At 38.9% G+C, this 27931-nt stretch overlaps 1 protein-coding gene across 1 annotated transcript in view; it reads right to left on the bottom strand.

The window, feature by feature from the left end:
- LOC126484476 (elongation factor Ts, mitochondrial) overlaps nt 1-27931 on the bottom strand; it is a 79473-nt gene that overhangs the window by 7455 nt on the left and 44087 nt on the right. Inside the window, exon 3 of the mRNA XM_050108003.1 lies at nt 1384-1684. Within this exon, the coding sequence (XP_049963960.1) occupies nt 1384-1684 (301 nt within the window). The remainder of the gene's footprint in view (nt 1-1383; nt 1685-27931) is intronic.

The following is a 27931-nucleotide window of genomic DNA, read 5'->3' as shown; positions in this document are numbered from 1 at the left end:
TTAGCCCATCTCGAAATCACCTTTCATCAGAATGGTTATGGTGAATGATAGGTCAGACGTGTGTTGCACTACTGACCAACTGTGCACCAGGTGAGTGATGAAATGCCAAGGTGGCACCAAAGTCTACGGCATTTTTGCTTTAGGCATGGAGCATTTCAATCAGGATTAGTTGTATTTTGTAAAAATATGATGGGAAATGTGTTTTTTGACCATCATTTAGTATCAGTGTCCTTTTAGGTTCAGTAAAGGGTGATCTGTGTTTGCACAAGGGTGTTGTCTACCATATTCCTTGCAGTTGTGTCACGTCATATATTTGTGAGACCATCAGGACTGGAGAACTGGTGTACTGAGTATAAACGTCACACACGTTTACAACAGCTGAACAAATCCACCATTGCAGAACACTGTCTTGACACAAGTCATCCTACGGAATATAACAATACAGAGATTCTGGTATGCATCTCTAGCTATTGGGATAGTGTTGTTATGTAAGCAGTTGAAATTAAATTGGCAAGTAGTTGTCAATGACAATGTCACCCGGCAGCATTCTTGTAAGTTATTACATCAATACACCAGGAGAAACTCACGTCTAACATGTACTGCATTCAAACAATGGAAAATCCAGGATGGAATGTAACAATACTAGAGAAGGAAAGTTGCTACTCACCATATAGTGGAGATGCTGAGTACGATAGGCACAACAATAGCAAAAAGCTATAACACAACAATAGCTGAAAGCTATAATTGTGTGAACCTTTTTGCTGTGCCTATCACGACTCAGCATCTCCACTATATGTACTGCATTCTTTCTTTTGATATACCTATGGCATCAGTTGTTTTATATACTTCTATAACTGATAATTGTTCAGTACTGTATTATGTTCTTTCTTGAGGTTTTCATCTGTGATTATACTTCTGGGATGTCTTTCATAAGGATTCTGTTCAAGAGAAATATGACCATTATCAATTTACATGAAATGTATTTGCAGCTGCAAATATGTACAACCATCAGCTGAACAACATAGGCACTACAATATGGTATGATGAATTATATGCTCATTTATTAACTACTGAAAATACAGTAGTGGAATCCTTATAAATATTCACCAATTTGGATGAAAGTTAGTGGTAAATTGCTCAAATAAAGAATTTTATGTGACATGGCATTCCAGCTGCTCTATTTGAATAAAATAAACACAACTACTTGAAAAAGTCACGCAAACAAAACTATTCTTCTGTAGTTCAAGTTGACACAGTAAACTATGTTGCTGAACAAAATGTAACAAAACAAAAAATAATTTGCTAATATTAATAGAAACTATATGCCAGGGTAATAAATTCTCTCATTGTTCTCTTATTAAAAATACAAGTTTCTGGTCTTACCAACTATATGCTGACATAATTGCCTCCCAATATGCTCTTTGGGTAGCCCCTCCAATGAAGGTGGTGAATTTTGCTTGAATGCTAAGATAGCACCATATCTGCCTAAGAGAATTCTTGTATCCAGTGGTGGAGCTGGGTGTGCGTATCCTGCCAGTTTCACATCTGTCCCGACATGGAAACAAACAGCTCTACGAAGAGCCAAGTTTTCTCCAACAGTGCCAATCAAAAGAGCTAAGTGATCTGCTAAGGTCTTGCCATCATTTACTGGTAAAGTTTTCAGTCGCTCATTGTCCAGACACATCTAAAAGCCAAAATACAACATGATTAATTACGTACCATTTCTGACTGAAATACAAACTACAAAAAATGTTATACACTGATGATGATAAAGTAGTCATACTCGGCATAGGTACTGGCAGTGCTTTTTGTCAAAAGCAATATGAAAGGAGGATTGTAGAAATAAAAGTTTTATTGGCGAGACAGTTTAGTAGAAGACCAATGGTGGTGGTGACAACAATTATGATAATGATAATTTAGGGCAGTTTTCAGCATTAATACTAAAACATCCCCAAAGGCTGTGATTAAAACTGAGGAACTGATTTCATAAAAGTTCATTCATCCATTCATTCCCAGGCAGGCAGTAATACTCTTATACACATAATCTACAACTGCTAATTTTACCTTTTCTTAAAATAAACTATTGAAAATGCCAATGCACTAATTGAAAAAGCTAAACTGAAAAGTCAGAATATTGTTGGCAGACTACTTGTATAGAAAATTACTTGTACAAAAAATGGTTGAACGAAACCACCCTGCAAAAACACTAAAATCTTCAACCTAGAAATACAGGTAGAAGGTCTGATGGAACACATGTATCATGTGGGCATGTCAGATCACACGGTATACTGGATTCCTGTCTCTTGTAATAATCTGACACGTACTTAGATAAAATATTACTAACTGCGTTATAATTGTTCCAATTCTGGACTGCAATATTATACACCTGGTAACTAATTTTTACTTACAATGATCATCTTCAAGACCTAAAACATGATGAAGACAGAGGCATCTTTGCACACAACAGAGTGCGCCAAACTTATAAAGTAAGGCCACCAGAAAACAATTCATTCATAAACGACACATTATCATACTTCAGTACAACCAATTTTTCAATTATATCAAACCAATACATGTAAATAGGGTACAGTCAGAAAGAGATAAGGGGAAAAAGCTTCGTCTTTTATATAAACAGTCATTCTGACTCTGTGCAACAGATGTTGTACACTGAGTTGTAGCAATGACTTGACATACCTACATTAAGGTGTCGCAGGTGTTGCTACTGCATACCCAGTTGATGTATATGAATTGTGCAGTTAGAAAACAGATTGTAAAACCATAACATTAAATTATTGCCTCCATAGCGCAGCAGTAGCGTTACCACCTACCATGCAATGGGGCCTGGTTTTGATACGCGGCAGGGGACTGGGTGTTGTGTGTCATTCATCATCATTCACATGCAAGTCGCACCAACTAAAAAGACTTGCAATACAGCGGCCAAACTCTGATGGGGATATACCCGCCAATAAATGCCATGCGATCATTTCATTACATTATTTAAAACAGTTAGTGAAATAAAACCAGGTTCAAGAAACAGTTTTGACACAATATGAAAATAATATCAAAGAAAGATCTGTCTAGTGGCTCTTAGTGGTAAATATGAAAAGTGAAGCTAATGCCACTTCTTTAGACACATGTATACAGATAAAGCTAACACTTGTCTTTATAAACCTGTGACATGAATAGTAGGTTAAGTCCCACATTCTGGCCTCCTTACATGGGCCAATCGGACATCATTGTATTCAGTGTGGAGGGACATGTGGTCATAAACACTGCTCTCTCAGTCTTTGTTGACCTTGGAACCCCAACTAATCAGTTGAATAGCCCCTTAGTTGGCCTCACAAGGCTGAGTGCATCCCATACCAGTCCTGCCACCACAAAAGAATCTCTGGCAGTATCGGTAATTGAAACTTGGTCTCCTGCATGGAAGTCAACTGCACTGACCATTCAGCTGTAGAGGCTGACTGTGACATAAATAATTTTTTTATAATTTTGGGAAAACTTTTTAAATACATTTTCAGTCACAAGTACGAAAAGTGTATAATAAAGATGTTAAAGTTATATGAAAAACATTCCTAGACTTGAAACTTCCTGGCAGATTAAAACTGTGTGCCAGACCGAGACTCGAACTCGGGACCTTTGCCTTTCGCGGGCAAGTGCTCTACCATCTACAGTTTTAATCTGCCAGGAAGTTTCATATCAGCGCACACTCTGCGCCAGAGTGAAAATCTCATTCTGGAAACATTTCCCACGCTGTGGTTAAGCCATGTCTCCGCAATATCTTTTCTTTCAGGAGTGCTAGTTCTGCAAGGTTCGCAGGGGAGTTTCTGTTAAGTTTGGAAGGTAGGAGACGAGATACTGGCAGAAGTAACGCTGTGAGGGCAGGGCGTGAGTCGTGCTTGGGTAGCTCAGATGGTAGAGCACTTGCCCGCGAAAGGCAAGGGTCCCGAGTTCGAGTCTCGGTCCGGCACACAGTTATAATCTGCCAGGAAGTTTCAAGTCTAGGAATGTTTTTCGTATAACTTTAACATCTTTATTATACAGTGGAAACCCCCAATCAGTTTTTTTTTAATATACCTATTCTCTTGACTGCACCTGTATCACCTTTATTATCTCTTGATAATTTTTAATTAACTAGACCACTTATTCCAGTGTTTCTTTATCCACATCTAGGTACCATGTTGTGCCTGGAGACCTTTGGTAAGTTCTGACTATTGAAGTTAAGTTTTTAATTTAGTTATGGCTTTGCTTTGTCTATTCAAACTGACAGTTTATTCTTCAACTTCATTGTCTATTAAAGCAATAACAGAGACGGTCCAAGACTAACTATGAATTTAAATTCATTGTCGCTCCAGTCTTAATTTCTAAACAATGTTTACAAATTAAACTTTCGTTTCCCACATATTTGGGCAAGTACATGTGGATTAATGGAAATTCTGTGATAATATTTGAATGGGTGGGTGGGGGTCAATGTAATCCATGAGGGAAAAAAGTCAGGGGTCAATGTTATCCTTTTTTAAAGAAATGTGACTTTTTAATTGTTAAAATTGTTTGTACTGTTAACAAGGTCAGACAACTTCATTAAAATGTGTGAGCAGCCTGATGATGATAGCATTAATGACTTCTGTGCCCAAAAAGCTTTTTTTTCCAATTCTATTTATAAGCACATGTGTAGGGCTTGCTTACAAAAAGTTTTTGAACTATAATATTTTTAAATTTTATTTTAAAGTGTGTGAATTCAAATCAAAAACTTTCATTGTATTATATGATAATTTTTATTTTCAAGCATATTTATATAAATGTATCCAGAAATGAAAAGAAAAGGGTGAAACTGCCCCTGGGATCAATGTTGCCCCTGGGTGTCAGAATTATCCCAGTTGACAGTACTATTTTGCACATACACAGTTGGCACTGTTAGATAAAATTATTGCATCAAGCGTTTAAATTTGTGATTATGAAGTATAACTGAATGTGGATTTACTAACGTAAAAGCATTAATGAATGTCTTTCTTTCATCCTGTTTGTTGTGTTCCATGCAATGAAATCTTCCATATTGTGTGAAATGTGGCAGAACAAATCGGCATTTCCAATACATGAACATTCAGTGACTAACATTTTGTCTTATGTTCTTTACAAAAGTGCTACTGCATTTTTTCAGTTTCCCAATATGTTGTTAATTATTATGGCGGGGTTATTTTTTGTGTGATTATTGAATATTATTATCATTCTCATCATTATAATTTATTGTGCAATAACCAGTCAGTAAGGTGACAATTAGTCCCAATTACAGTTAACTATGAACAGCAGACAAATTATTGGAAGAAATCAGGATTTAATATATGCTGCTCCTCTGGAGTATTTTACAATTCTGATGCAGAAAAAGTGACAACACTTTCAAAATTTATATCTTAGGGCTGTTTATCATGACATTAATAAGGGCACTGTTTTTTATAACATAAACTGCACATGCATATTAAGTAATTTTTAGCAAAGATCAGAATAATTTTATTTTGCAGCTGTAATATGGGCAATAGCTGTTTCACAACAGTCTCTTTGTGGCAGCAAAATATGCACTAAAGTGAAAGTCACACTAGTTTAATATTCTGCCGTTGTGTGCGCAATGTCTGCAATGTTTGTGTGCTAGGTTCATTGTGTCCAAACTGCAGATATTGTGGAATTGAAAGCAGGGACTCCTATCACAACCTTTACTTGCTCATCTTAATGACTCATCTTGCTTTGGTTCTTACAACTTGCAAGACTGCAAGTTTTCCTGTGATAGGCACCACTTGAATTTTCACAGTGAAGACTGCCTGCCCTTTATTGCAGAATAGCAACTGTCATTTCACCAAGAGAAACACTGACCTCTGAATCAGCCTGAAGACTTTGGCAAGGCTGCCTTTTTGATGTGGTAGATTCTGTTTAAAATTGGTCCAAATAGTCCTGGATCCTACCACTTTATTGAGGCACCTCTAGCTGGTTCTACAGCACCCACTTTGTCCTGATGAGAATCAATTCCTGTGGCAAACATCAGTGAGTGCCTTGTACATTAATCTACACAGTAAATGGTCACCAGAGAGAAGATCGGCATCCCCTTCTCACTGAGCAGTATCTACGAATAATGAAGAATTTAATGACACATCAGTACCAGAAAAAACATGAGGCAGAGCTGAAATGAGTCATATGACCAGTATTGAGGATATATTCTAGACTTGAAAAGACTTGTGAAGCTTCCTCCTCTGAAGCAGCTGAAGGTATAGCCCAAAAGTAAATTCTCTGCAGTGATATTCCAAAGGAGGTGTTTTAGGGAGTTGATTAATGAGAGTCTTCAGAGGCTTGCTATTCACAGAATCACTTGGTGGAAGATGAAGTGAGTGTAAAGTTAATACACTGCTCTATAACAGCATCTACACCAATGCCTGTACTCTGCAAGCCACTTAATGGTGTGTAGCAAAGGGTACTTCTGGTTCTGCTCTCATTTTCCCCTGCATTGTTCCATTCGCAAACGATACACAGGGAGAACTACTGCTGATAAACCTCCGTCTGAGGTTTAATTTTTGATAATGGTCTTGTTGTGATCTGTATAGGGACAAGGTACAGGAGGCACTATGTTGCCTGACTTCCTAGAATTTCAACAGTAAACTTCTCCATTGTAGACAAGGCCTCTCTTGTAGCATCAGTCACTGGAGTTTGTTAAGCATCTCCATAATGCCCTCACACTTTCTAAACAATCCTGTGATGAAGAAACGTGCCACTCTCTGTTGGATCTTCTCTATTTCTTCTATCACTCCAACATGGCCAGGGTTCGAGACTGATGATCAATACTAAAGAATCAGTCTTAAAAGTATTTTGTCAGCCACTTCCTTTGTGGATTAATTACATTTCCTGAAGATATTTCCTATGCACTGCAACCTAGCACCTGTTTTCCCTCTTATTTGTTTGATGATGTCATTCTCCTTTTGGTCACAGCAGACTAATGAGGGTCAACTGCCAGTATCCTCTTCCTGCATTTCACTACCATTTCTGGTGTTGAATCCATCCTACAGACAACAGCATCATCTGGGGACAGCCTCATGAAGCTTCCCATATTATTCACTAGATCATTCACATATATTGTAAACAGTAACAGCCCCATAACACTACCAAAATTACCTCTACATTGTCAATTTCAGCCTGTCGAAAACAAGGTACTGAGTTCTATGTGTTAGAAGGGCTTGAATCCAGTCACAAATCTTGTCTGATACTCTGTAAGCCCATATTTTGCTTACCCAATGACAGTTCAGAACTGTAACAGTTCGGAACTGTACCAAGTCATTTGGAACTCAGCTAACACAATATCAAACAGGTCGCCTCTGTCTGCGAGATTTCAAGCACAAACAGACGAGCTAATTTTATGGAATCCATGTCGATTTTTATAAAGGAGATTTGTATTCGGCACACTTTTATCCAACTACTTGGTTCTTGCTTAAGTGGCCTACAATAAACTGCCACTTCAAGGGGAGCAAGGTATTTTGCATAATCTGTACTCTCACTCAGGTGGTTCATCTGGCCAATGTTGAATGATTTTAGTCTATTTTCTACCCTAAAATCCAACCACTTACGTCAATACTTAGACATGTGTGCAAGGATTGAAAGGAGGAACCACACAGAATTCCAGTTTATGGAATCTTCCACATTATGGAAGACCAAATTAAATATTTCTACCCTCCCAGTGCCATATTCTGTTTCTGTGCCAATAGGATCACTAAGCAGATAATTTAATCTGTCAATAATTTATGAACCAATGGGCCCGCAGAGTCGAAGATATCTCAGAGACATTATGTAATAAAATCCAGATTGCTAGTAGTTTAATATTTTTATTGTGTTGGATCCATTTCAGCTATATTATCTTCTTCAGACTATTACATAATTTTTTTGTTTTATCATAATGTTGGTTAATCAGATTTTATGATCTACAAATTTGGTTCTTACATCCATATATCATCACTGGTCACCGTCACTTTGTATTGTAATATAAATGTAGATTTAGGAGTTTTATACTACAAGCTGTTTTGTAGTTTGCTGCAGTTGTTGATTGACCTTTCTTGTAATTTTTATAATTTTACATGTTATTGTTAGATTTGACAGACTGACAATCCACCAGTTTCTATGGTGTATTGAATTATCATTTCGCACTGTATGTATGATCTTTCATACAAAATTTTATTGATTTCCTTACCAAAGATAATGGATAAACACGAACAACTACTCACAGACACATCAATTACAACTGTTATGGATACAGCCCACAATGGTAATGTCAACACACCGAACCATATAGCGTCTTTGACAACTATAATAACTGTCCATCTGTCAAATCTAGTAATAAAACATAATATTATACAAATTAGAAGTAAGGATGAACAAAAACAGTATCAAAGCACAAACAAGCTTATAGCATAGCAGTCTTCAATTTACATTATGTTGTAATACAATACAGAGTGACAGTGGCCTCTAATGGTATATGGACATACGTAACAAATTTGTGGAACTGAAAATGTGATTAACCAGCATTATGATAAAATAAAAAATAATTCATAGCTTTCACAGATGGTCTGAAGTTGGCAATCTAGCCGAAATGGATCCATCACAATAAAGACATTAAAATACTATAGCAGCAATCCAAGTTCTATTATATAATTTAAATCCGCTTACTGACTTTACATAGGGCCAAAATTTCTTGGGATTCTTAGTCACATTACTGAGAAAAATTTTAGTATCTAATTCTCTGTGCATGTCTCACATTGCTCTCCTTATGATCATTTTGACTTCATGCAGCATGTGTTAGTCAACTAGACTTTGACTTCACTTGATTCCGTGATGAATTTTGTTTTCTAAATTTCTAATATGACAATAATTGTGAGTCTTTTCCATCCCTCATAGCCTTGCTTAGCACATTTTGGTCCACGGCATATTGTACGCTTAACAGCAGAAAAAAAGAGGCTGAAAATTGGACCATTTGGTAACAGCAGCAGAAAAAAAACAGACCATGGCATGACATCAGACTGAGGAAGTGGATCACTGATGCAAGATACTTGATGCACTCTTTTTATTCACCTACACCTCTTGCACTAAGGATGGCTTACTTGACTGGCTGGTAGATGGTGTTCCAGATCTTCTGTTGGGTGCAACACAGATTTTGGACCCAATTTAATTTTCAAATCCCAGTGACAGCACCTGGATACCAACATATACGAGGCACAGAGGGTATAAAACTTACAAGGACTCACTATCTACCATTCAAGCTTCATTATTCAGAAATAATGAAAATAAAAGATCAATTTTTACCTGCTTCTTTCTTTTGTTCTAAAATCTTGCTGCTTGAAATAACAACCCCCCGCCCCCCCTCCTTTTAATTATTTTCCATTAGTGCATGGACTTGTTGTGAAGGGGACTATTCTTAACATCAGTTTCTCATGGTGTAATGGTTGGAAATGGGGGCTGCTAACCTGAAGGTGCAGAATTCAAATGTAAATGCTTCCACTTATTTTTTATAGTTTCAATGAGCAAATTCACTAGAAAGAAAAGGATGGCAAAATTTCATACATTGTTTACCCAAATTACTGAGTGAGAGTAACAAAGCAAAACTGGCCTCCCTGCATATCGGCTATGCTGTAATTCAAATAGTTTTCCTCAAGTACCTAAATTTGCAAAAGATATGGTGTCTTACATAACAAAACATAACAGGATCACCTACTCACCAGAATATGTTAACTGTAATATATGAAGTCTGTTACGTCTTTCTTGAAGTAAAGTATGGCCACAAATCAAAGATTTATAGAGGAGTTTGAACTCAGACGTTTACATCTGGAGTTATGAAGTAAGCACAATTAATGGGATTTTAGTTCACTGTAGTCTGTTAAATACTAACCAAACATCATGGTAAAAGGATAAAAGCAGGAAAAATGGTGATTCGCTGTAACTTCCTGTCACTAGTCTAATTAAGCAAAATGTTGCATTACAATGCACTATTTTACATCTATAAATGTTATTCGTCACATGTGCCCAACTATTTTCCATTCCAATAACTAAAATGCTTCTGCAGAACCCAGTGCAATGTTGACACTGTAAGGTGATGATGATGTTTTGGTTTGTGGGGCGCTCAACTGCACGGTTATCAGCGCCCATACAAATTCCCAACCTTTGCTCAGTCCAAACGCGCCACTTTCATGAATGATGATGAAATGATGAGGACAACACAAACACCCAGTCATCTCGAGACAGGTGAAGATCCCTGACCCCGCTGGGAATACCCACCCACACTGTAATGTGGAGTTCCACAAAGCCTTCTATGGCAAAAAAGACTCCAATTTCTTCATAGGTTTTACAATACTGTTAAAGTTTTTGCCACACACGGTTTGTGTCTCAGGATGTTTTATGTTGTGCTGATGCACCTGCAATTATTCACAAACAAATTAACATCAGCCTATCAGGCCCTAAAAGGAAAAACACGAAGGTGAAGATGAGGGTGGAGATGGCAAGATGAGATGTATTATGTGGTGAACCGTTATGGCAACAATAACGCAGGCATGAAGCATTGAAAGAAATTAGAAGAGGCTTCTGGACTGTAGCAGATCACTAATTGCTTGTAATAAATACAACAAATAAACAGACATCCAAATAAATACGCCAATGGATATCATTAACCGTGTCTGGTTCAACCTGGACTATTGCCCTCAGGTTAACTATAATATGCTCATGATGCTGATAATTTGGAAAATATTTCGAGTAGATTTCCCCACCATGTTATAGTTCTGGGTGGAGATTTTAATTTGCCGGATATAGACTGGGAGAATCAAACATTCATAGCAGGTGGCAGGGACAAAGAATCCAGTGAAATTTTTTTAAGTGCTTTATCTGAAAACTATCTTGAGCAGTTAAACAGAGAACCGACTCGTGGCGATAACATATTAGACCTCCTGGTGACAAACAGACCCGAACTATTTGAAACAGTTAACGCAGAACAGGGAATCAGCAATCATAAAGCGGTTACTGCACTGATGATTTCAGCCATAAATAGAGATATTAAGAAAGGTAGGAAGATTTTTCTGTTTAGCATAAGTGACAAAAAGCAGATTTCAGAGTACCTGATGGCTCAACACAAAAGTTTTGTCTCAAGTACAGATAGTGTTGAGGATCAGTGGACAAAGTTCAAAACCATCGTACAATATGCGTTAGATGAGTATGTGCCAAGCAAGATCATAAGAGATGGAAAAGAGCCACCGTGGCACAACAACCAAGTTAGAAAACTGCTGCGGGAGCAAAGGGAACTTCACAGCAAACATAAACATAGCCAAAGCCTTGCAGACAAACAAAAATTACGCGAAGCGAAATGTAGTGTGAGGAGGGCTATGCGAGAGGCGTTCAATGAATTCGAAAGTAAAGTTCTATGTACTGACTTGGCAGAAAATCCTAAGAAATTTTGGTCTTATGTCAAAGCGGTAGGTGGATCAAAACAAAATGTCCAGACACTCTGTGACCAAAATGGCACTGAAACAGAGGATGACAGACTAAAGGCCGAAATACTAAATGTCTTTTTCCAAAGCTGTTTCACAGAGGAAGACTGCACTGTAGTTCCTTCTCTAGATTGTCGCACAGATGACAAAACGGTAGATATCGAAATAGACGACAGAGGGATAGAGAAACAATTAAAATCGCTCAAAAGAGGAAAGGCCGCTGGACCTGATGGGATACCAGTTCGATTTTACACAGAGTACGCGAAGGAACTTGCCCCCCTTCTTGCAGCGGTGTACCATAGGTCTCTAGAAGAGCGTAGCGTTCCAAAGGATTGGAAAAGGGCACAGGTCATCCCCGTCTTCAAGAAGGGACGTCGAACAGATGTGCAGAACTATAGACCTATATCTCTAACGTCGATCAGTTGTAGAATTTTGGAACGTATTATGTTCGAGTATAATGACTTTTCTGGAGACTAGAAATCTACTCTGTAGGAATCAGCATGGGTTTCAAAAAAGACGGTCGTGTGAAACCCAGCTCGCGCTATTTGTCCACGAGACTCAGAGGGCCATAGACACGGGTTCCCAGGTAGATGCCGTGTTTCTTGACTTCCGAGGCGTTTGATACAGTTCCCCACAGTCGTTTAATGAACAAAGTAAGAGCATATGGACTATCAGACCAATTGTGTGATGGATTGAAGAGTTCCTAGATAACAGAACGCAGCATGTCATTCTCAATGGAGAGAAGACTTCCGAAGTAAGAGTGATTTCAAGTGTGCCGCAGGGGAGTGTCGTAGGACCATTGCTATTCACAATATACATAAATGACCTTATAGATAACACCGGGAGTTCACTGAGGCTTTTTGCGGATTATGCTGTGGTATATCGAGAGGTTGTAACAATGGAAAGTTGTACGGCAATGCAGGAGGATCTGCAACAAATTGACGCATGGTGCAGGGAATGGCAATTGAATCTCAATGTAGACAAGTGTAATGTGCTGCGAATACATAGAAAGAAAGATCCTTTATCATCTAGCTAGAATATAGCAGGTCAGCAACTGGAAGCAGTTAATTCCATAAATTATCTGGGAGTACGCATTAGGAGTGATTTAAAATGGAATGATCATATAAAGTTAACCGTCGGTAAAGCAGATGCTAGACTGAGATTCATTGGAAGAATCCTAAGGAAATGCAATCCGAAAACAAAGGAAGTAGGTTACAGTACGCTTGTTCGCCCACTGCTTGAATACTGCTCAGCAGTGTGGGATCCGTACCAGATAGGGTTGATAGAAGAGATAGAGAAGATCCAACGGAGAGCAGCGCGCTTCATTACAGGAGCATTTAGTAATCGCGAAAGCGTTACGGAGAGACGCTCAGTAGCTCGGTACGGGCTTTTGTTGAAGTTTCGAGAACATACCTTCACCGAAGAGTCAAGCAGTATATTGCTCCCTTCTACATATATCTCGCGAAGAGACCATGAGGATAAAATCAGAGAGATTAGAGCCCACACAGAAGCATACCGACAATCCTTCTTTCCACGAACAATATGAGACTGGAATAGAAGGGAGAACCGATAGAGGTACTCAAGGTACCCTCCGCCAGCCACACACCGTCAGGTGGCTTGCGAAGTATGGATGTAGATGTAGATGTAGGTATTTAAAGCAACTTTAATCAAGCACACAGCCTGCCCCCCAAAGTGAGCCTAGCTGCAGCTGCACGGGATTCAGCAAGCACTTGCAGTATGCAAATAAAGTGATGTGCCATCCACGGCGTATCACATATCTTGCAGTTTTTAGGTATCCTGCACCTACAAGACAGTGATTAAGTGGCAGTAACATTAATTGTCAAAGACTATATAAATTCATCTTAAGGGTGACTCTGGGAATGGAAATTTCCTGTATACAGGAAATTGTGGATTAGATGTCATCCTGTGTGATGTGTGGAACCTGTCAAGGGTCTGATCCTGGAATCGAGCTCGGGCCGCAATAAATACATGCTATTCAGGGCCAACCAACAACAGAATGACATACACTCATTTCTGCTCTAACTGTCTTCACTACATTATTCTTTTTCCTTTTGTTGAAGAATACAATGTTGGGACACAATTGTACAATGGTTCATATTTTCAAAGCTATCATTCAACAATTAGTCCAAACAGCCATTTACTATATTTTATAGTCATCAATATCACTCACTACGTATGTAAAAGGACAAAAAAAGTGCTGTATGAGAATCACCGTGCCTTGGATCAAATTTGAACTGGTGACTTCTGTCTTACCGCCTGCAAAAGGAGATAGGCCAGGGAGACTTTTTCAGTTTTGCAAATATCGCATCATGGACAGTCAACTGCAATGGCTCACTTGGGGGAGGGGGGGGGGGGCAGGTTTTAAGAGGCACTGCCAGCAGAGTTACTGCAAGGAAAGACAATTAAAGAGTAGTTTCAGACTGGGAAGGGCAAGACACATGTAGTTATGACATGAAGTGGATTGTTATTGGTTTCCTGCTGGGGTCTGGATTTCTGTGAGAGGAGCAATGGTACTTCACAGAATTGAGGGAACTCGTGATAGTAGGCAGTACGCCCACATACTGAAGAATGTGATGCTGCCAAGTGCAAGTGCTGTACAGTGAAGGAGAGTTCACACAACATGAAGATCATTCTCCTGTGGTTAAATCCACATTTATTCATCAGCAGCTGTCCAACGTGGACATCAATGTCATGGACTGGCTACCAAGGGCTGCTGACAGAATCAAATGGAGAATGTGGACTGAGGTAGCAGAAACACTGTCAGATAACTGAATAACTGGCCATGACATCAACTGGTTACAGCTGAAACCCTCAGAGACTGCATTCTTGATGCTTTGAAGAAGGTTGCCTCTTCTAGCAATTATGTTCAACGTCTCTTAGATTCAATGTCAAAATGCAGGACTAAAATTAGAAATAATTGGGGATTTTGGACTTGATAATCAGAGCACTGAAAACATTTTGTTTTCTTGTTCTTTTGCTCAGTTTTCTGTCAGTGAGAGCCAATGGAAGATCACTAAGCGAGGGGAAAGTATCAAATCCGATATGATAAAATATCAGCTTGTTCTCCTTTAACTGCCTTGCCAATTAAAATAATTGTCTATTAAATATTTTTAAATATACATTTCTCTTTAATTCGCCGTTTCCCTACATACTTAAAAAATAATAAATTAAGAGAGTTTTTTTAAGACTTTTTAAAAAAATCATCTCTCTCTTCCTAATGCCTGCAACCTCCCAGAAAATTTATTCACCTTTCATCCCCCTCCTGTCTCTTGGTCTCTCATCTCACTTGCCTTTCACTACATCTTACCGAAAATTAGAAGTTTTTATTGAAATTACGCTCTTTCTTTTCGAATTTCCTTCTACCTACTCTTTTTTTACCTTCCTCTTTTATCATTCCTCACAAAACCATCGAAACATTTCCTTTTAAATCCTCCATTTCACTATACATTTTTGTTTTGAAAATACTCCTGCCTTATCCCTTTTCTCTCACCTAAGATAAAAGGAACTACAGTATGGTATACCTAATGGAAAGTTGCTTTTCAATCTTTTCTGCTGCACTCCTGCCCTCAGCTGAGGCCATGCCCCCCCCCCCCCCTCTCTCTCTCTCTCTCTCTCTCTCTCTCTCTCTCTCTCTCTCTCTCTGTGTGTGTGTGTGGGGGGGGGGGGGGGGGGGGGGGGGGGGCGGGGAGTGCTTATTCAATCTCTATCACACACACACACACACACCGTGTGCTCACATGGGTGTCAGCATCCAAAGAGCCAGTGGACACAGTGACTAATTTCAGTAGCTTATCCATTCCCACAAACAGCTATTTTGGGATTTATGGAGATTGAACAAGATAAGTTTCAAGTATGGAATGACTGGAAGAACTCTTAAGTTATGTCCTTGTGCCTGGAGAAGGAGGTTCAATAACAGTAGCTGACATTTGAAGGAATGTTGTGATTAAGTGCAGGGCCGCGACACATTACAGTGAGGGCTTCCAGAAGTGATGGCTGGTTGGCAGTTTTGTAGTTCAAATAAGAAACGTGGAAAGTGGAGATGTAGACGTGGTGGCACTAATTGAAAGCCACACACATTTAGCACTCAGAGGCATCTTAAAAGGGAAATGAACTATATTGTTTCTGTGGGAACTGATAAGCTTGATTTCCTCTGACTATTGGATCTCTCTTGCTTTCAACATTGATCTTGTGAATTTTTCTTTGCTCAAATTTCGAAAAACATTGCAGGGTTCTAGTTGGGAGTTAAGTGGAGACCAGTAGCAATGTATGTTTCTGGTTCAATGGTAAGAATTTGGAAGTTAAGGTAATGTAATCAGCTTGCTACAAAGCTGATAATAGTAAATAAATGGTTTTTAGCCTTGTCTTGTTGATAAGTCGAGCGTGATGACTCTTGTGTAAACTGTTTCAGTAATTTCGTTGGGGGTTATCCGAGTCCACTAATAAATTTTTCCCATAATGGCATAATTGGCTCGTGTAGGTAACTGCACACCTGATTGCTCTGGGACTGCACTGACGCTCGTCACCACGACCATGAGCTGCAAAAGTAAGGAAACGTCTGTAACTTGTATTAGGTGTTTGTTCATCACTTAGGAACAAATAAGGGTACAAAAAGTAAATTGTTTAATGTGTTACTCTTTTAATACCATTTAAAACCACCGCTTTAGCATTTCTGACATCTTATGACTTTGTCATAATCTTCAATGGCTATTCCAACTACGGGGTTGCTAGTCTCAATATCTATTTGTGATTCCTGATGTGATATTTATGCAACTCACAGTTTTTCAGTTAAGCTAGAGCTGAGCAAATAGTTTGAGGAGGCAAGTTGATGTTCCCAGGGCCTATCTGAAAGGCATTATTCTACCTTTACAATACCCTCCAAGAGTTTTGACTGTTTTACGATAGGGAGAACACTATATGTGTTGAAATAAAATGACTTCATTTCAGCTACATCTATCCACCAGAAAGTATGGCTGAAACATAGACTGATATTCATATAACCCAATATTAGATTATGTCCAGGAACATAATTTATGTTCCATCCATATGCTGGGGGTTCAAGTTGGGATGATAGTCTGAGATTATTGTTTATTGCTCCCATAAAAAAAGTCTTAGTCTGCAAAAGACAAAATTATGTTGGCTACCTATTTAACAAATTGTTCAACGCGTACAATATTTAGTTAAATTACATATTCTCAAAAATATTTAAATTTTATTGGCTGAAGCAGAAAAATGCTGGTATTAACAAGTGTATACAGTAATTAGGAGTTTTATAAGTTTTTCACCTTCAGATCTAAAAGGTACTATGTCAAGGCAATGAGAGCACTTATGATGCAGAGGTTGCCTCAGGATTTCCTTGCCCATTTTTAGCCTGGCAATTTCAAGAGGAGCAAAAATACAGACGCAATATAGTAATCCCCCAGTCAGCTTTGAACCCACATCTAAAACAGCTATCACTTTATACAATGCTCACATTACCTTTGCGCGTAGGAGCCAAGGCTTTGTACAACGCTCTGTCATTGCCACAGTGATGGCTAATATAGGTAATTTGTGATGTAACAGACTAGGTTAATTACATTTTCTCTGTGGAACGACATTCCTGGATTCAAAACTATAAACTTAATAACCCACTGTCAAAACTTTCTTGAAAATCACAATGTAGGCAGTGTGTGTTCTGCTTCATATTTTAATTTTTCAAGGTTGTCTGTAGTGATGTCACCTGGCAGATTGCTTGTTTTCAAGTCTATTGGTCATTCTGGTTTTGCAATACTTGCCTACCCTATTTCTTTCACTTAATAAGGAGCTAATGAGCAATAATATCTGCAGACAAGTAACTACGCTCATGAGCTGTCTTGAAGGCTATATCAAACATATACAGTAGTCTACTGTCATTACGACTGTTTTGGGACATGTTGAATGCTTCGAGGGTTGAGATCAAACAATGAGTGCTACAATTTCACAATTTTCCACATAACATAGGAGCCTCTACGCAAACTCCTTGATGATTCTTATACAAATATTGTGGTGGCCTAGAGAAGTCGTTAATATGAAACCATCAAGGGGGCTGGCTTGTGAGGCACTGCTTTGAAAACGTGCCCCACACTCAACTAGGTGATCTCTTATTGCTATTTCCATCTCTCTCTACTATAAGCCTACCCAGACATCCTCGTTTTGCTGGGAGTCCCAGTTTTAACATAAACGTCCTGGTGTCCCGAGTAAATCATTTGGGACACACAACTATCAGAGTTTTAAATTGAGAAACAAAATGCTTGCAATAATATTTTCATTTAATTAAATATTTGTGAAAAACAAGTTTCCTCAGAACCTTATAGACATATATATTTTCACAGCATATAGGCCTAATGCATTTGGCTTAACTCATCTTATGCCTAAATAAAAAGACATATGTTGAAAAGAGAAGCAGGTATTACCTACCCCTGCCTACCCCTGCCCGGCTTGCCAACCTTCCACTTTACAGCCCTCAAGACAGGTAAAAACATAATCAAACCAAAGGAGGTATGCATCACTTAACTTAAACCATTTCTTGTAACGGAAGTGCAGCCATATGAAAGTTAATTTTGTGAAGAATGTGAGTGATGTGGCATGTTTTAGCAGTGGTTATTGAATATTGTTCGTCACGTAGGCACGCTGCCCCCTAACAGTCTGAAATCTTAAATTCTAATATGAAATGTATAATTTGTATCTGATTACTGATTTGTAATATTACATAGTTTTTAGGATTAACAAATTCAAGGTTGCCACAATTTTCCCCATGTGAAATTCCCTGTTTTCCAGACAAGTTTTAGCATTTTTCCCTGGGGAATTTTGAGATCTCAAGGGTAAGTTAAGATGTAAGTTGACAATCTGTCTTTGCAGCTACAGTACAAGAAATAATAGCGCAAACAAGGAAACATCTAAAAAAAAAAAAACTTGTAAGCAGATGGCATTTCCTGATGTGAACAAAAATTGTAACAAGTAACATCAACATATTTTGTAATGAACTGTTTCTAGATGGAGAAAGCAAGCCAAATTGTATAGGTGTTTCATTAAGACCACTGGTAGTATTTTATTTCAATAAAAAGAAACACATTTGATAACAAAACTACGCATTTCCTGGAGTCACAAGATGTATTTAAAATACCTTCACTGCACTCTCACAACTAAATTTTCAGCCATAGCTTTTGTCAGAAAACGAGAGCACTCAGACACAGGCTAGTGGCAAGGAGTGGTGGCAGCTCTGACCACAAGCTGAGTGGGAGTGGTACGAAGGGGAGAAGCATTAGGAATGAGGGAGTAAGTGCACATACGCATCTACACCCAGCCAGCAACAATGTATGGCTCCTCAGTAAACAAGCAAGAGACAAAAATGAGATTTTCCCATGTTTTTTTTTTTTAATCCCCCCCCCCCCCCCGACTCCCTGGCGTGTTCAAAATTCCCTGATTTCCGGAACCTGTGGCAACCCTGAAATTGTACCCAAGTATCTAGTAAACATTGCAAAAAATATATCCAGATATTACAGTAAAAAGTATGTATCAGCTTTTTTATTTCTAATTCACAAAATGAAGACAAATACTTGCTATGGGTTTTTCAGCTGATGCATCGTCACAGATTCATTGTCGATTTCAAAATATCACAATAACTGGGAAGAAAGGTAAGTGTGAGTGTAGTAATGAAGTTAGGTATAAAATATAAACACAGGTGTCCCAGTTTTTTCTCTCTGAAAACTGGTTAGCCAACTTATCCATCAGAAGATTTTCAATTTTATGAACAAAGTGCACTGAAGCGCCAAAGAAACTGGTATAGTGTGTATTCAAATACAGAGATATGTAAACAGACAGAACATGGCACTGCGGTCAGCAACACCTATATGAGACAACAAGTATCTGGTGCAGTTGTTAGATTAGTTATAGCTGCTTCAGTGGCAGGTTATGAGATGGATACAACGATGACTGAAGAGAATCGTTCAACGTGACAGAAGTGCAACACTTCCACAAATTGCTGCAGGTTTGAGCACTTGTGTACCCTTGATGACTGCATAACACAAAGCTTTACACCTCTCCTGGGCCCGTCAACATCGATATTAGACTGTTGATGACGGGAAACATGTTGTCGGTCAGACGATTCTCATTGCAAATTGTATTGAGCGGATGGACGTGTACGGGCATGGAGACAACCTCATGAATCCATGGACCCAGCATGTCAGCAGGGGACTGTTCAAGCTGGTAGAAGCTCCATAATGGTGTGAGGCGTGTGCAGTTGGAGTAATGTGGGACCCCTGATATATCTAGATATGACTCTGACAGGTGACACGTACGTAAGCATCCTGTCTGATCACCTGCATCCATTCATGTCCATTCCAATGGATTTGGGCAATTCCAGCAGGACAATGCAACACCTCACACATTCAGAATTGCTACAGAGTGGCTCCACAAACACTTACGGATTTGTGGACAGCCCTGCAGGATTCATAGTGTCAGTCCCCTCCAGCACTACTTCAGACATTAGTTGAGTCCATGCCACGTCGTGTCGCAGTACTTCTACATGCTGCAGGGGCCCTACACAATATTAGGCAGGTGTACAGTTTCTATGGCTCTTCAGTGTGTCAGCAATAATTATTTTAGTACTCATTATGGATGGATGTTACTTTTTCGTTCTTCTGATTATTATAGACTAAATGACAGTTTTACTTTAGAATGACACATCAAAGGCTTCCAGTTTATTACATTCCCTGCTTTCATTTCTTTATGCCTTTGCAGTGCACTTTTTTGGTAATGGCGTATTGTTTCTTTGCATAGTTCATTTCAATAATGTGTGGCTTTATATTACTTGTAGCTTATGGAATTTCCCTGTGGATGTTTGCATTTAGCAGTCAGTGCTCTGTTGTTGTCGTCTTCTCATTTCCATTCATCTGGTTTTGGTTGAAGTGCCGATAACAGTTTTCTCCTCAACTGATCCACCACTACTGCTCCTGAGGTATGGGCTCTATAGAAGTGTCCAATGACCATGTTTGATCTACATTTAACACTTGTCTTACACTGCAGGCACCATAGACACACCAAAAAAGTGAATCACATCTGGTGAATTGAGTGTTTCAGTTTGCAGTGTCCTTAAGAGAGAAATACAATAATAATTGTGACAGTCATTGATTTATGATTTCAGCTTGCAGTTGGTGCATCTGAGTGTTGTTAGTACACACTACTTCCTAAGTCTAATTACAGAAATGAAAATAAAAGTCACTAGCTTATACTTTTGACATTTTGCTCCTAGGCCAACTCGGGGGGAAAATCTTAAGAGATGCAAGCTACCCTCTTAACTTCCAAGCCTGCTCATCGAAACCATCAGCTGTGCAAACATATCATTTCTGTTGCTAGTATAACAATCAACATTGCATAATGTGATTCACAACACCGTGATAGTCAGTTTACTTCCTGGAATGGTATAGAGTTAAGCTGCTAAATTCACTTGATATTTCCTTGTCATTCCCTTTAAATAATTTGAGTGACTTTCACACATAACATGTGATAGTGGGTTATCTAATTCACGGAATTGAGTCCAGGAAGTTCATTCAGTGGAGAAAATACAACTAATCTCATATTTTAAGTCACAGATTCAAATTATCTATATTATCAATCATTGTAGCAATGACAGAGCAGTGGCTCGTTAACACAGAGATAACGTGATCGTCGTCTGAAGTGATGGCTGTATTAGCTCACTGGCAGACTAGTACGCTGCATCTGTGTTTTACCTCTTCTCCTGCCTGACAGGACTTATAAGACACATCCACTTTATAGAGCCACAATACAGCAGGAGTTGATTCATGTACTGGTATCCTGTCAGAACACCTGTGTACTTCTGCTGTAGCACAGGAAACACTGTGATGGTTCAGTAGAGGACAGAAAACAATGACAGCCTGTCATATCACTGAACTGTTCATTTCATCACAAGAGTTTATAGGCCCTCCTGACATGAAAGGACATTATTATGAGTACTTTGATGTTTACAATGTGGTTTCATGTTGTTTTAGTTCATGTAAGTTGATACTGTGTTACCGATGCAGTAAGTAAAGAGCCCGACCAGATATGGTGAATATCTCCTGATGGGATTCAGACATTCCACTTGCGTTTTGTTCATAAACTGAAACATAGTCCACCAGAAACATGAATACATTCTTTGTCAGTCTCTATCAAGATATCGATACAGTCGTTCAATTTGAGTTACGAGTGTGTTGTATGGTCTTTGGCTCAACAGATGTTAGTACTTTCATCTCGATATTGAGAAAACAAGGTGGCTGGAGCACGCTTGCCATTCGAACACTGAAAATGTATTGTGAAGTGGCTTTTCAATTTTGATAATGCCATTGAAGTGCAACGTCAGTGGAGACAGGTAAGTGGAGGCAGGAGTTTGAAACAGAACCGCCAACCCGCCTAAAAATTAAACATGAATTGCATGGAATGATTTGTGATCCTCATAAAGGAAGATCAGGAAGACAGCATGCAGCTACAATTACTGCTTCGTTGACTCTCGTGTTGGAAACATTTGTTAATTCTCCACTGAAGTCTGCTACGCAACATGCACGTGAAGTGGGGGTTAGCAGTACAAGTGTACAAAGAATTCTGAAAGCTGCAAAGTGGAAAGTTTACTTTCCATGATTACTACACACAATTAATTATGACAATCCTGATCGCCAAATGCAATTTTGCAAATGGTATTACCAAATGGTAACTGATGACAAACAATTTGTGACATAGGTAGTGTGGAGTGACGAGGCACAATTTAAACTTAATGGAACCATGAATCGGCATAACAGTGTGTACTGGGCACTGGAAAATCCGCATATTTATGTGGATAAAGCAGTCTCTAAGTAAGACCCTTTTCCTTTGATGCTACTGTCACTGGAGAAGTGTACCTGGAAATGTTACGCACATCAATTTTGCCAGGCATACATGCGCTTCATGGAGCTGATGAAGAGGTCTTCTATCAATAGGACAGGGCGCCACCACACTACCAACTATCAGTACGTGTTTTCCTGGATGACAATTTTCCAGAGCATTGGATTGGACAAGAGCGCCCATTGAGTTCCTCCATAGTCACCAGATCTACTTGTAGGGAACTGTGAAAGATAATGTCTGTCGACATAAACCATGCACACTGGAGGAACTTCACCAGGAGGTTACAGTGACGTGCAGAGATCTCAATTGTAACATTGACTGACATTGTGGTGGCGACCGCTCATCATTTTGTTATGTGTATAGCCACCAATGATGCACATTTTGAACATTTAACCTAAAGGTTGTACAACATGTGTGATCAATAATAAAATGTAAAGTAAACACATAAGTAAAATTTTTCGTTCCTTAAAGTGTGTATATATGTCTGGCGGACTTTGTATATGAACTATCATGCTTTAATTGACTGATAATATTCTACCCAAATGTTAAATCCTTTGATGCAGTTTTTCATAGTTTGGGCAGGAAACGTGTTAAACTGTCTGAATGAAAATGGGCAAGGAAATCTGAAGAAAACCTCTGCATCATGAGCCTTGTCTTAACCTTGTTCTAGTACCTTCTAGATCTGAAGATGAAAATTTATGAAATTCCTGAATTAAACACTTATTAATAACATTTTTTACTGCTTCAGCCCACGAAATCTAAAAATCTGGTGAATACATACTCTGATTACATATAGAATGACACTGAATAATTTTGTTACATAGGGGAGCAACTTCATTTTGTTTGCAACAGACTGAGACCTTGTTATGGAAGCGAAAAACTACAGTTTCAGATAATCACTGCAGCTTGTGGATGGAATGTTTCAGCTAAACCTTTTGATGGAAAGCTCCAGCTAAGATGCTTAACAGTAGATAACGAAATTGTCTGATTTCCACCCATAAGGCATCTGGCATGTCTTAAATCAGTTAAAATTCTTTGAAGCTATTGTAATGGATGAATAATGCTGCAAGATATGTCCCAGGAACATCAACCTGGCTCCTCAAACTATTGCTCATCAGTCCTAGCTTAATTGAAAAACTGTGGGTCGCATAAATATCAAATAAGGAATGACATTTCGAGACCGGCAACTCCACAGTTGCAACTGCTGTGAAAGAACTTGACAAAGTCATTAAGATGTAGAAAAATGCTAAACCAATCACTGTAGATAACATTCAGGCATATCTTGTGGTCACAGTGACAAGCGTCACTGCAGTCCCGGTGTGATGAGAAGTGCAATCACACTACACGAGGCAGTTATGTCATTATGGCACGAATTTATCAGTCGGCCCAGATCAGCTCCTAACACTTGAGTTATTGAAATAATATAGACAATAGTCACAAGATGATTGCAAGACAAGGCTAAAAATGTTACCACCTATACAGGGTGTTACAAAAAGGTACGGCCAAACTTTCAGGAAACATTCCCCACACAGAAATAAAGAAAAGATGTTATGTGGACATGTGTCCGGAAACACTTAATTTCCATGTCAGAGCTCATTTTAGTTTCGTCAGTATGTTCTTCCACCTACGCTCAATGGAGCACGTTATCATGATTTCATACGGGATACTCTACCTGTGCTGCTAGAACATGTGCCTTTACAAGTACGACACAACATGTGGTTCATGCACGATGGAGCTCCTGCACATTTCAGTCGAAGTGTTCGTACGCTTCTCAACAACAGATTCGGTGACCGAAGGATTGGTAGAGGCAGACCAATTCCATGGCCTCCACGCTCTCCTGATCTCAACCCTCTTGACTTTCATTTATGGGGGCATTTGAAAGCTCTTGTCTACGCAACCCCGGTACCAAATGTAGAGACTCTTCGTGCTCGTGTTGTGGACGGCTGTGGTACAATACGCCATTCTCCAGGGCTGCATCAGCGCATCAGGGATTCCATGCGACGGAGGGTGCATGCATGTATCCTCGCTAACGGAGAACATTCTGAACATTTCCTGTAACAAAGTGTTTGAAGTCACGCTGGTATGTTGTGTTGCTGTGTGTTTCCATTCCATGATTAATGTGATTTGAAGAGAAGTAATAAAATGAGCTCTAACACGGAAAGTAAGCGTTTCCGGACACATGTCCACATAACATCTTTTCTTTCTCTGTGTGTGAGGAATGTTTCCTGAAAGTTTGGCCGTACCTTTTTGTAACACCCTGTATACTGCTATCAACTCTGTAGCAACCTGCAAGCATATTACTAACTTCCAAATTCCTACCACTGAAGCACACATCACCAAATCTCCACTTAACTCCCGACTAGAACACTATAATGTCATCACAAACCTGAGCAAAGAAAAATTATCAAGACTGATATTCAAAGCAATAAAGATCCAACAGTTGCAGGAAATCAAGCACATTAATTCTCACAGAAAAAATAAAGTTCATTCTCCTTTTAAGAAGCCTCCAATCACTAGTTATTTTCACAATGTGCTGCCTTTCATTAACAATGCCAGCTTCTTCTACATCTCCACTTTCTACTTATCTATTCTGAACTACAAAAGATGCCGACCAGCCATTATTACTGGGAGCTACCCCCATAATGTGTCACACATCTGCATTTTACTAAGCTGGAGGCATAGAAATGCAAAATAAAAAGGTTGTAAAGCATGAACAGCAGACCTTACAGAAAAGTAGGTTTCTTTTACCTTAGGAAAAAGGAGTAATGCAAAAACATTTTCAGAAAGAATAATGGGTTAGGAAAGAGGGGATTTAAAAGGAAAATGTTTCATAAGATCTGGGAGGAATGATGGAGGGGGAAAGGGGAGATGAAGATGGAGACATTAAAAGAAAAAATGTAATTTCAACAAAGCAGGTTTGATTTGTTTATTATTTTTGGCTAGATGGAGTAAAAGGCCACAGAGATGAGTATTAGAGAGTGATAAGGAGAGATGGAAGGGGATATGAAAGGAAAATAAATATTGTTTAGAGAATGTGAGGGGTAGCAACAGAGGTGAAGAGACATGATTTGTAATAACAAAGAATAGACTTAAAAAAGTTGCTCTTAATTTATTACTTTTTTTAAAGTATGTAGCAGAGTGCAAATGAAACAAATGTATTATCAAAAATATATTTATAAGAAATTTATTTTAACTGAAAAGATAATTAAAGGAGAACCAAATCATTTTTTTTTTATCATCTTAGGTTCAATACTTTTCCATCGCCAAATGATCTTCCACTGACAGAAAAATGAGCAGAACAACAAGTAAAAAAAACAAAATGTTTCCAGTGCTCTTAATATCTTGTCAAGAATCCCCCATTATTTCAACCAGTCCATGACACTGAAGCGCATGTTGGATAGCTTCTGCTGAATGAATGAGGACTTGCATATAGGAGAATGATCTTTCTGCTACATGAACTCTCCTTTACTGTATAGGATTCACACTGAATTCAGCATCATGTTCTTCACTATGTGAGGTTACTGTCTGCTATCAATAATCCCCTGAAATATGTGAAGTACTCCACCTCTGCTCACAGAAATACAAACTCAGCAGAGAACCAATAGCCATCCACTTCTCGTCATCACTGTGTATTCTTTACAATGTCTTGTCCCTCACAGCTTGCAAACCACTTCTGGACTGTCACTGCTCATGGTTTCCATCCTCTCGTCAGTGAGGATTATGTTTTTACCACACTGTATTGAAATAGAGCTCCACAAATACCTGCTCGTATAAACATTTTCATTGCTGAGTTCCTGTTTCACAGCCAGTCAAGCTTCCTTCAGCCTTTGGTGAACTCTGGCACTGGAACTGAGGAAGTTGGTCTCACCACAACTGCTTCATGTTTAGGAAGAGCACAGACCTTCTGTTGCATGCCCTGCATTTTCCTGCCTGAGACATGAACTCTGTTGGCATTGCTTATTTCAATGTAATTCCTCCACTATCTCTCTGCAGTAATAGGTGACATGCCATACCTCTTGCCAGTAACTCCTATTGAAAACCTGCCTTCTTCATTCAGCACAATGAATCTGCTTTGAACAGAATGTCCCCAGTGAATACTATACTGATGTCCGAGGAGAAAGTAAACACATTTCTGTCAAAAGAAGCAGAATTGGTGACAGACTGAAAGAAGACATTCAAAACTGCCCATAAACCTATGTGACTCTGGAGCTCATGGCTGTGAATCCTGCCAATGGTTGATTCTGTTTTAAGTTTGTGTCCATCTATGTATGTCCCTGAATAAATATTTGTGAATCAGTTTTTAAGAAACTTACTTGAATTTGAACAAATAATTAATAGCTGCACTGCAAAGCTGCTAAATGCCAGTAGTTAGTGGCTACAGCAGGCAAGCGTCTGAGGCCAGTTTCTTTGAAACACTTACATGTAACTAAAAAGTCTGTCTGGCTGACCTGTTGCAGATGGAACTAAGATGGAGGTCGCTGGTTCAAATTTGATCGAAGGCACGTTGATTTTCGTACAATACTTGGTTGTCTTTTGCATACTGTGTGAGTAATAAGGATGACAAATAAGAAAGAATGGCGGAGTAATAAGGATGACAAATAAGAGAGAATGGCTGAGTAATAAGGATGACAAATAAGAGAGAATGGCTGTTTGGTCTAATTGTCAAGTGCCAATTTCGAGTACATCGACTATTGTAAAATCTGTGTACAATGTTATATTCTTAAACAAAAGGAATGAGAATCATGTGTAGTGGAAACAGTTACAACAGATATGTATGCAGTTTATGTCAGGCTGTTGTTGGTTTGTCCTGAATACTATGCATTATTGGGCCCAGAGTTCAAGTCTAGGCATAGACCCTTGACATTCCACAGTTCTGACCACCGCACAGGGTGACAATTAATCCAGAGTTCCCAATACGCAGGTAGCTTCCATTCCCATAGTCCTCCTCGAGGTGAACTTGTATAGCCTTTGACAATAAATGTTACTGCCATTTAATCACTGCCATGTAGATGCAGGATATCTAAAAACTCAAAATGTGCAAGATACTTGACATGTGGTTGGAAAGTCATTTTATCTGCATACATAGGTGTTTGCTGAATCCTGTGGAGCTTCAGCTAGGGTGTGTGATCAACAGAAATTGATTTATACACCTTCAACTGTATATACCTTCAACATCATCAACACGATGAGAGATAAAACATCAGACCAATATGCTATTTTAAGCCCCTTTGACATCACCTCAGTTACAATTATCCATCCACAATCAGCACTATAAGAATATTACAGTTAGCAAGAGGTCAACAATTTGAGCTGAAGCCAGGGCATGAAAAATGGCATCCATTGGAGTATTTATTTGTCTGTTTATTTGTTATGTTAATTACTAACAATCAGTGTTCCGTTATTGTTCAAAGGCCTCTGCCGATATCTTCCAATGCTCTGTGTCCTGTGTTGTTGTAGCCATAATGATTCAGCACATCATTACAGCTCCTCTTGCAGTCTTACCCCTCATCTTTCCCTTCTCATTTTTCCTT

This window comes from Schistocerca serialis, chromosome 6 (genome assembly GCF_023864345.2).
Source record: "Schistocerca serialis cubense isolate TAMUIC-IGC-003099 chromosome 6, iqSchSeri2.2, whole genome shotgun sequence".
Lineage (NCBI taxonomy): Eukaryota > Metazoa > Arthropoda > Insecta > Orthoptera > Acrididae > Schistocerca > Schistocerca serialis.
The sequence above is the reverse complement of the archived record's forward strand: the minus strand, read 5'-3'. Positions and strand labels throughout refer to the sequence as shown.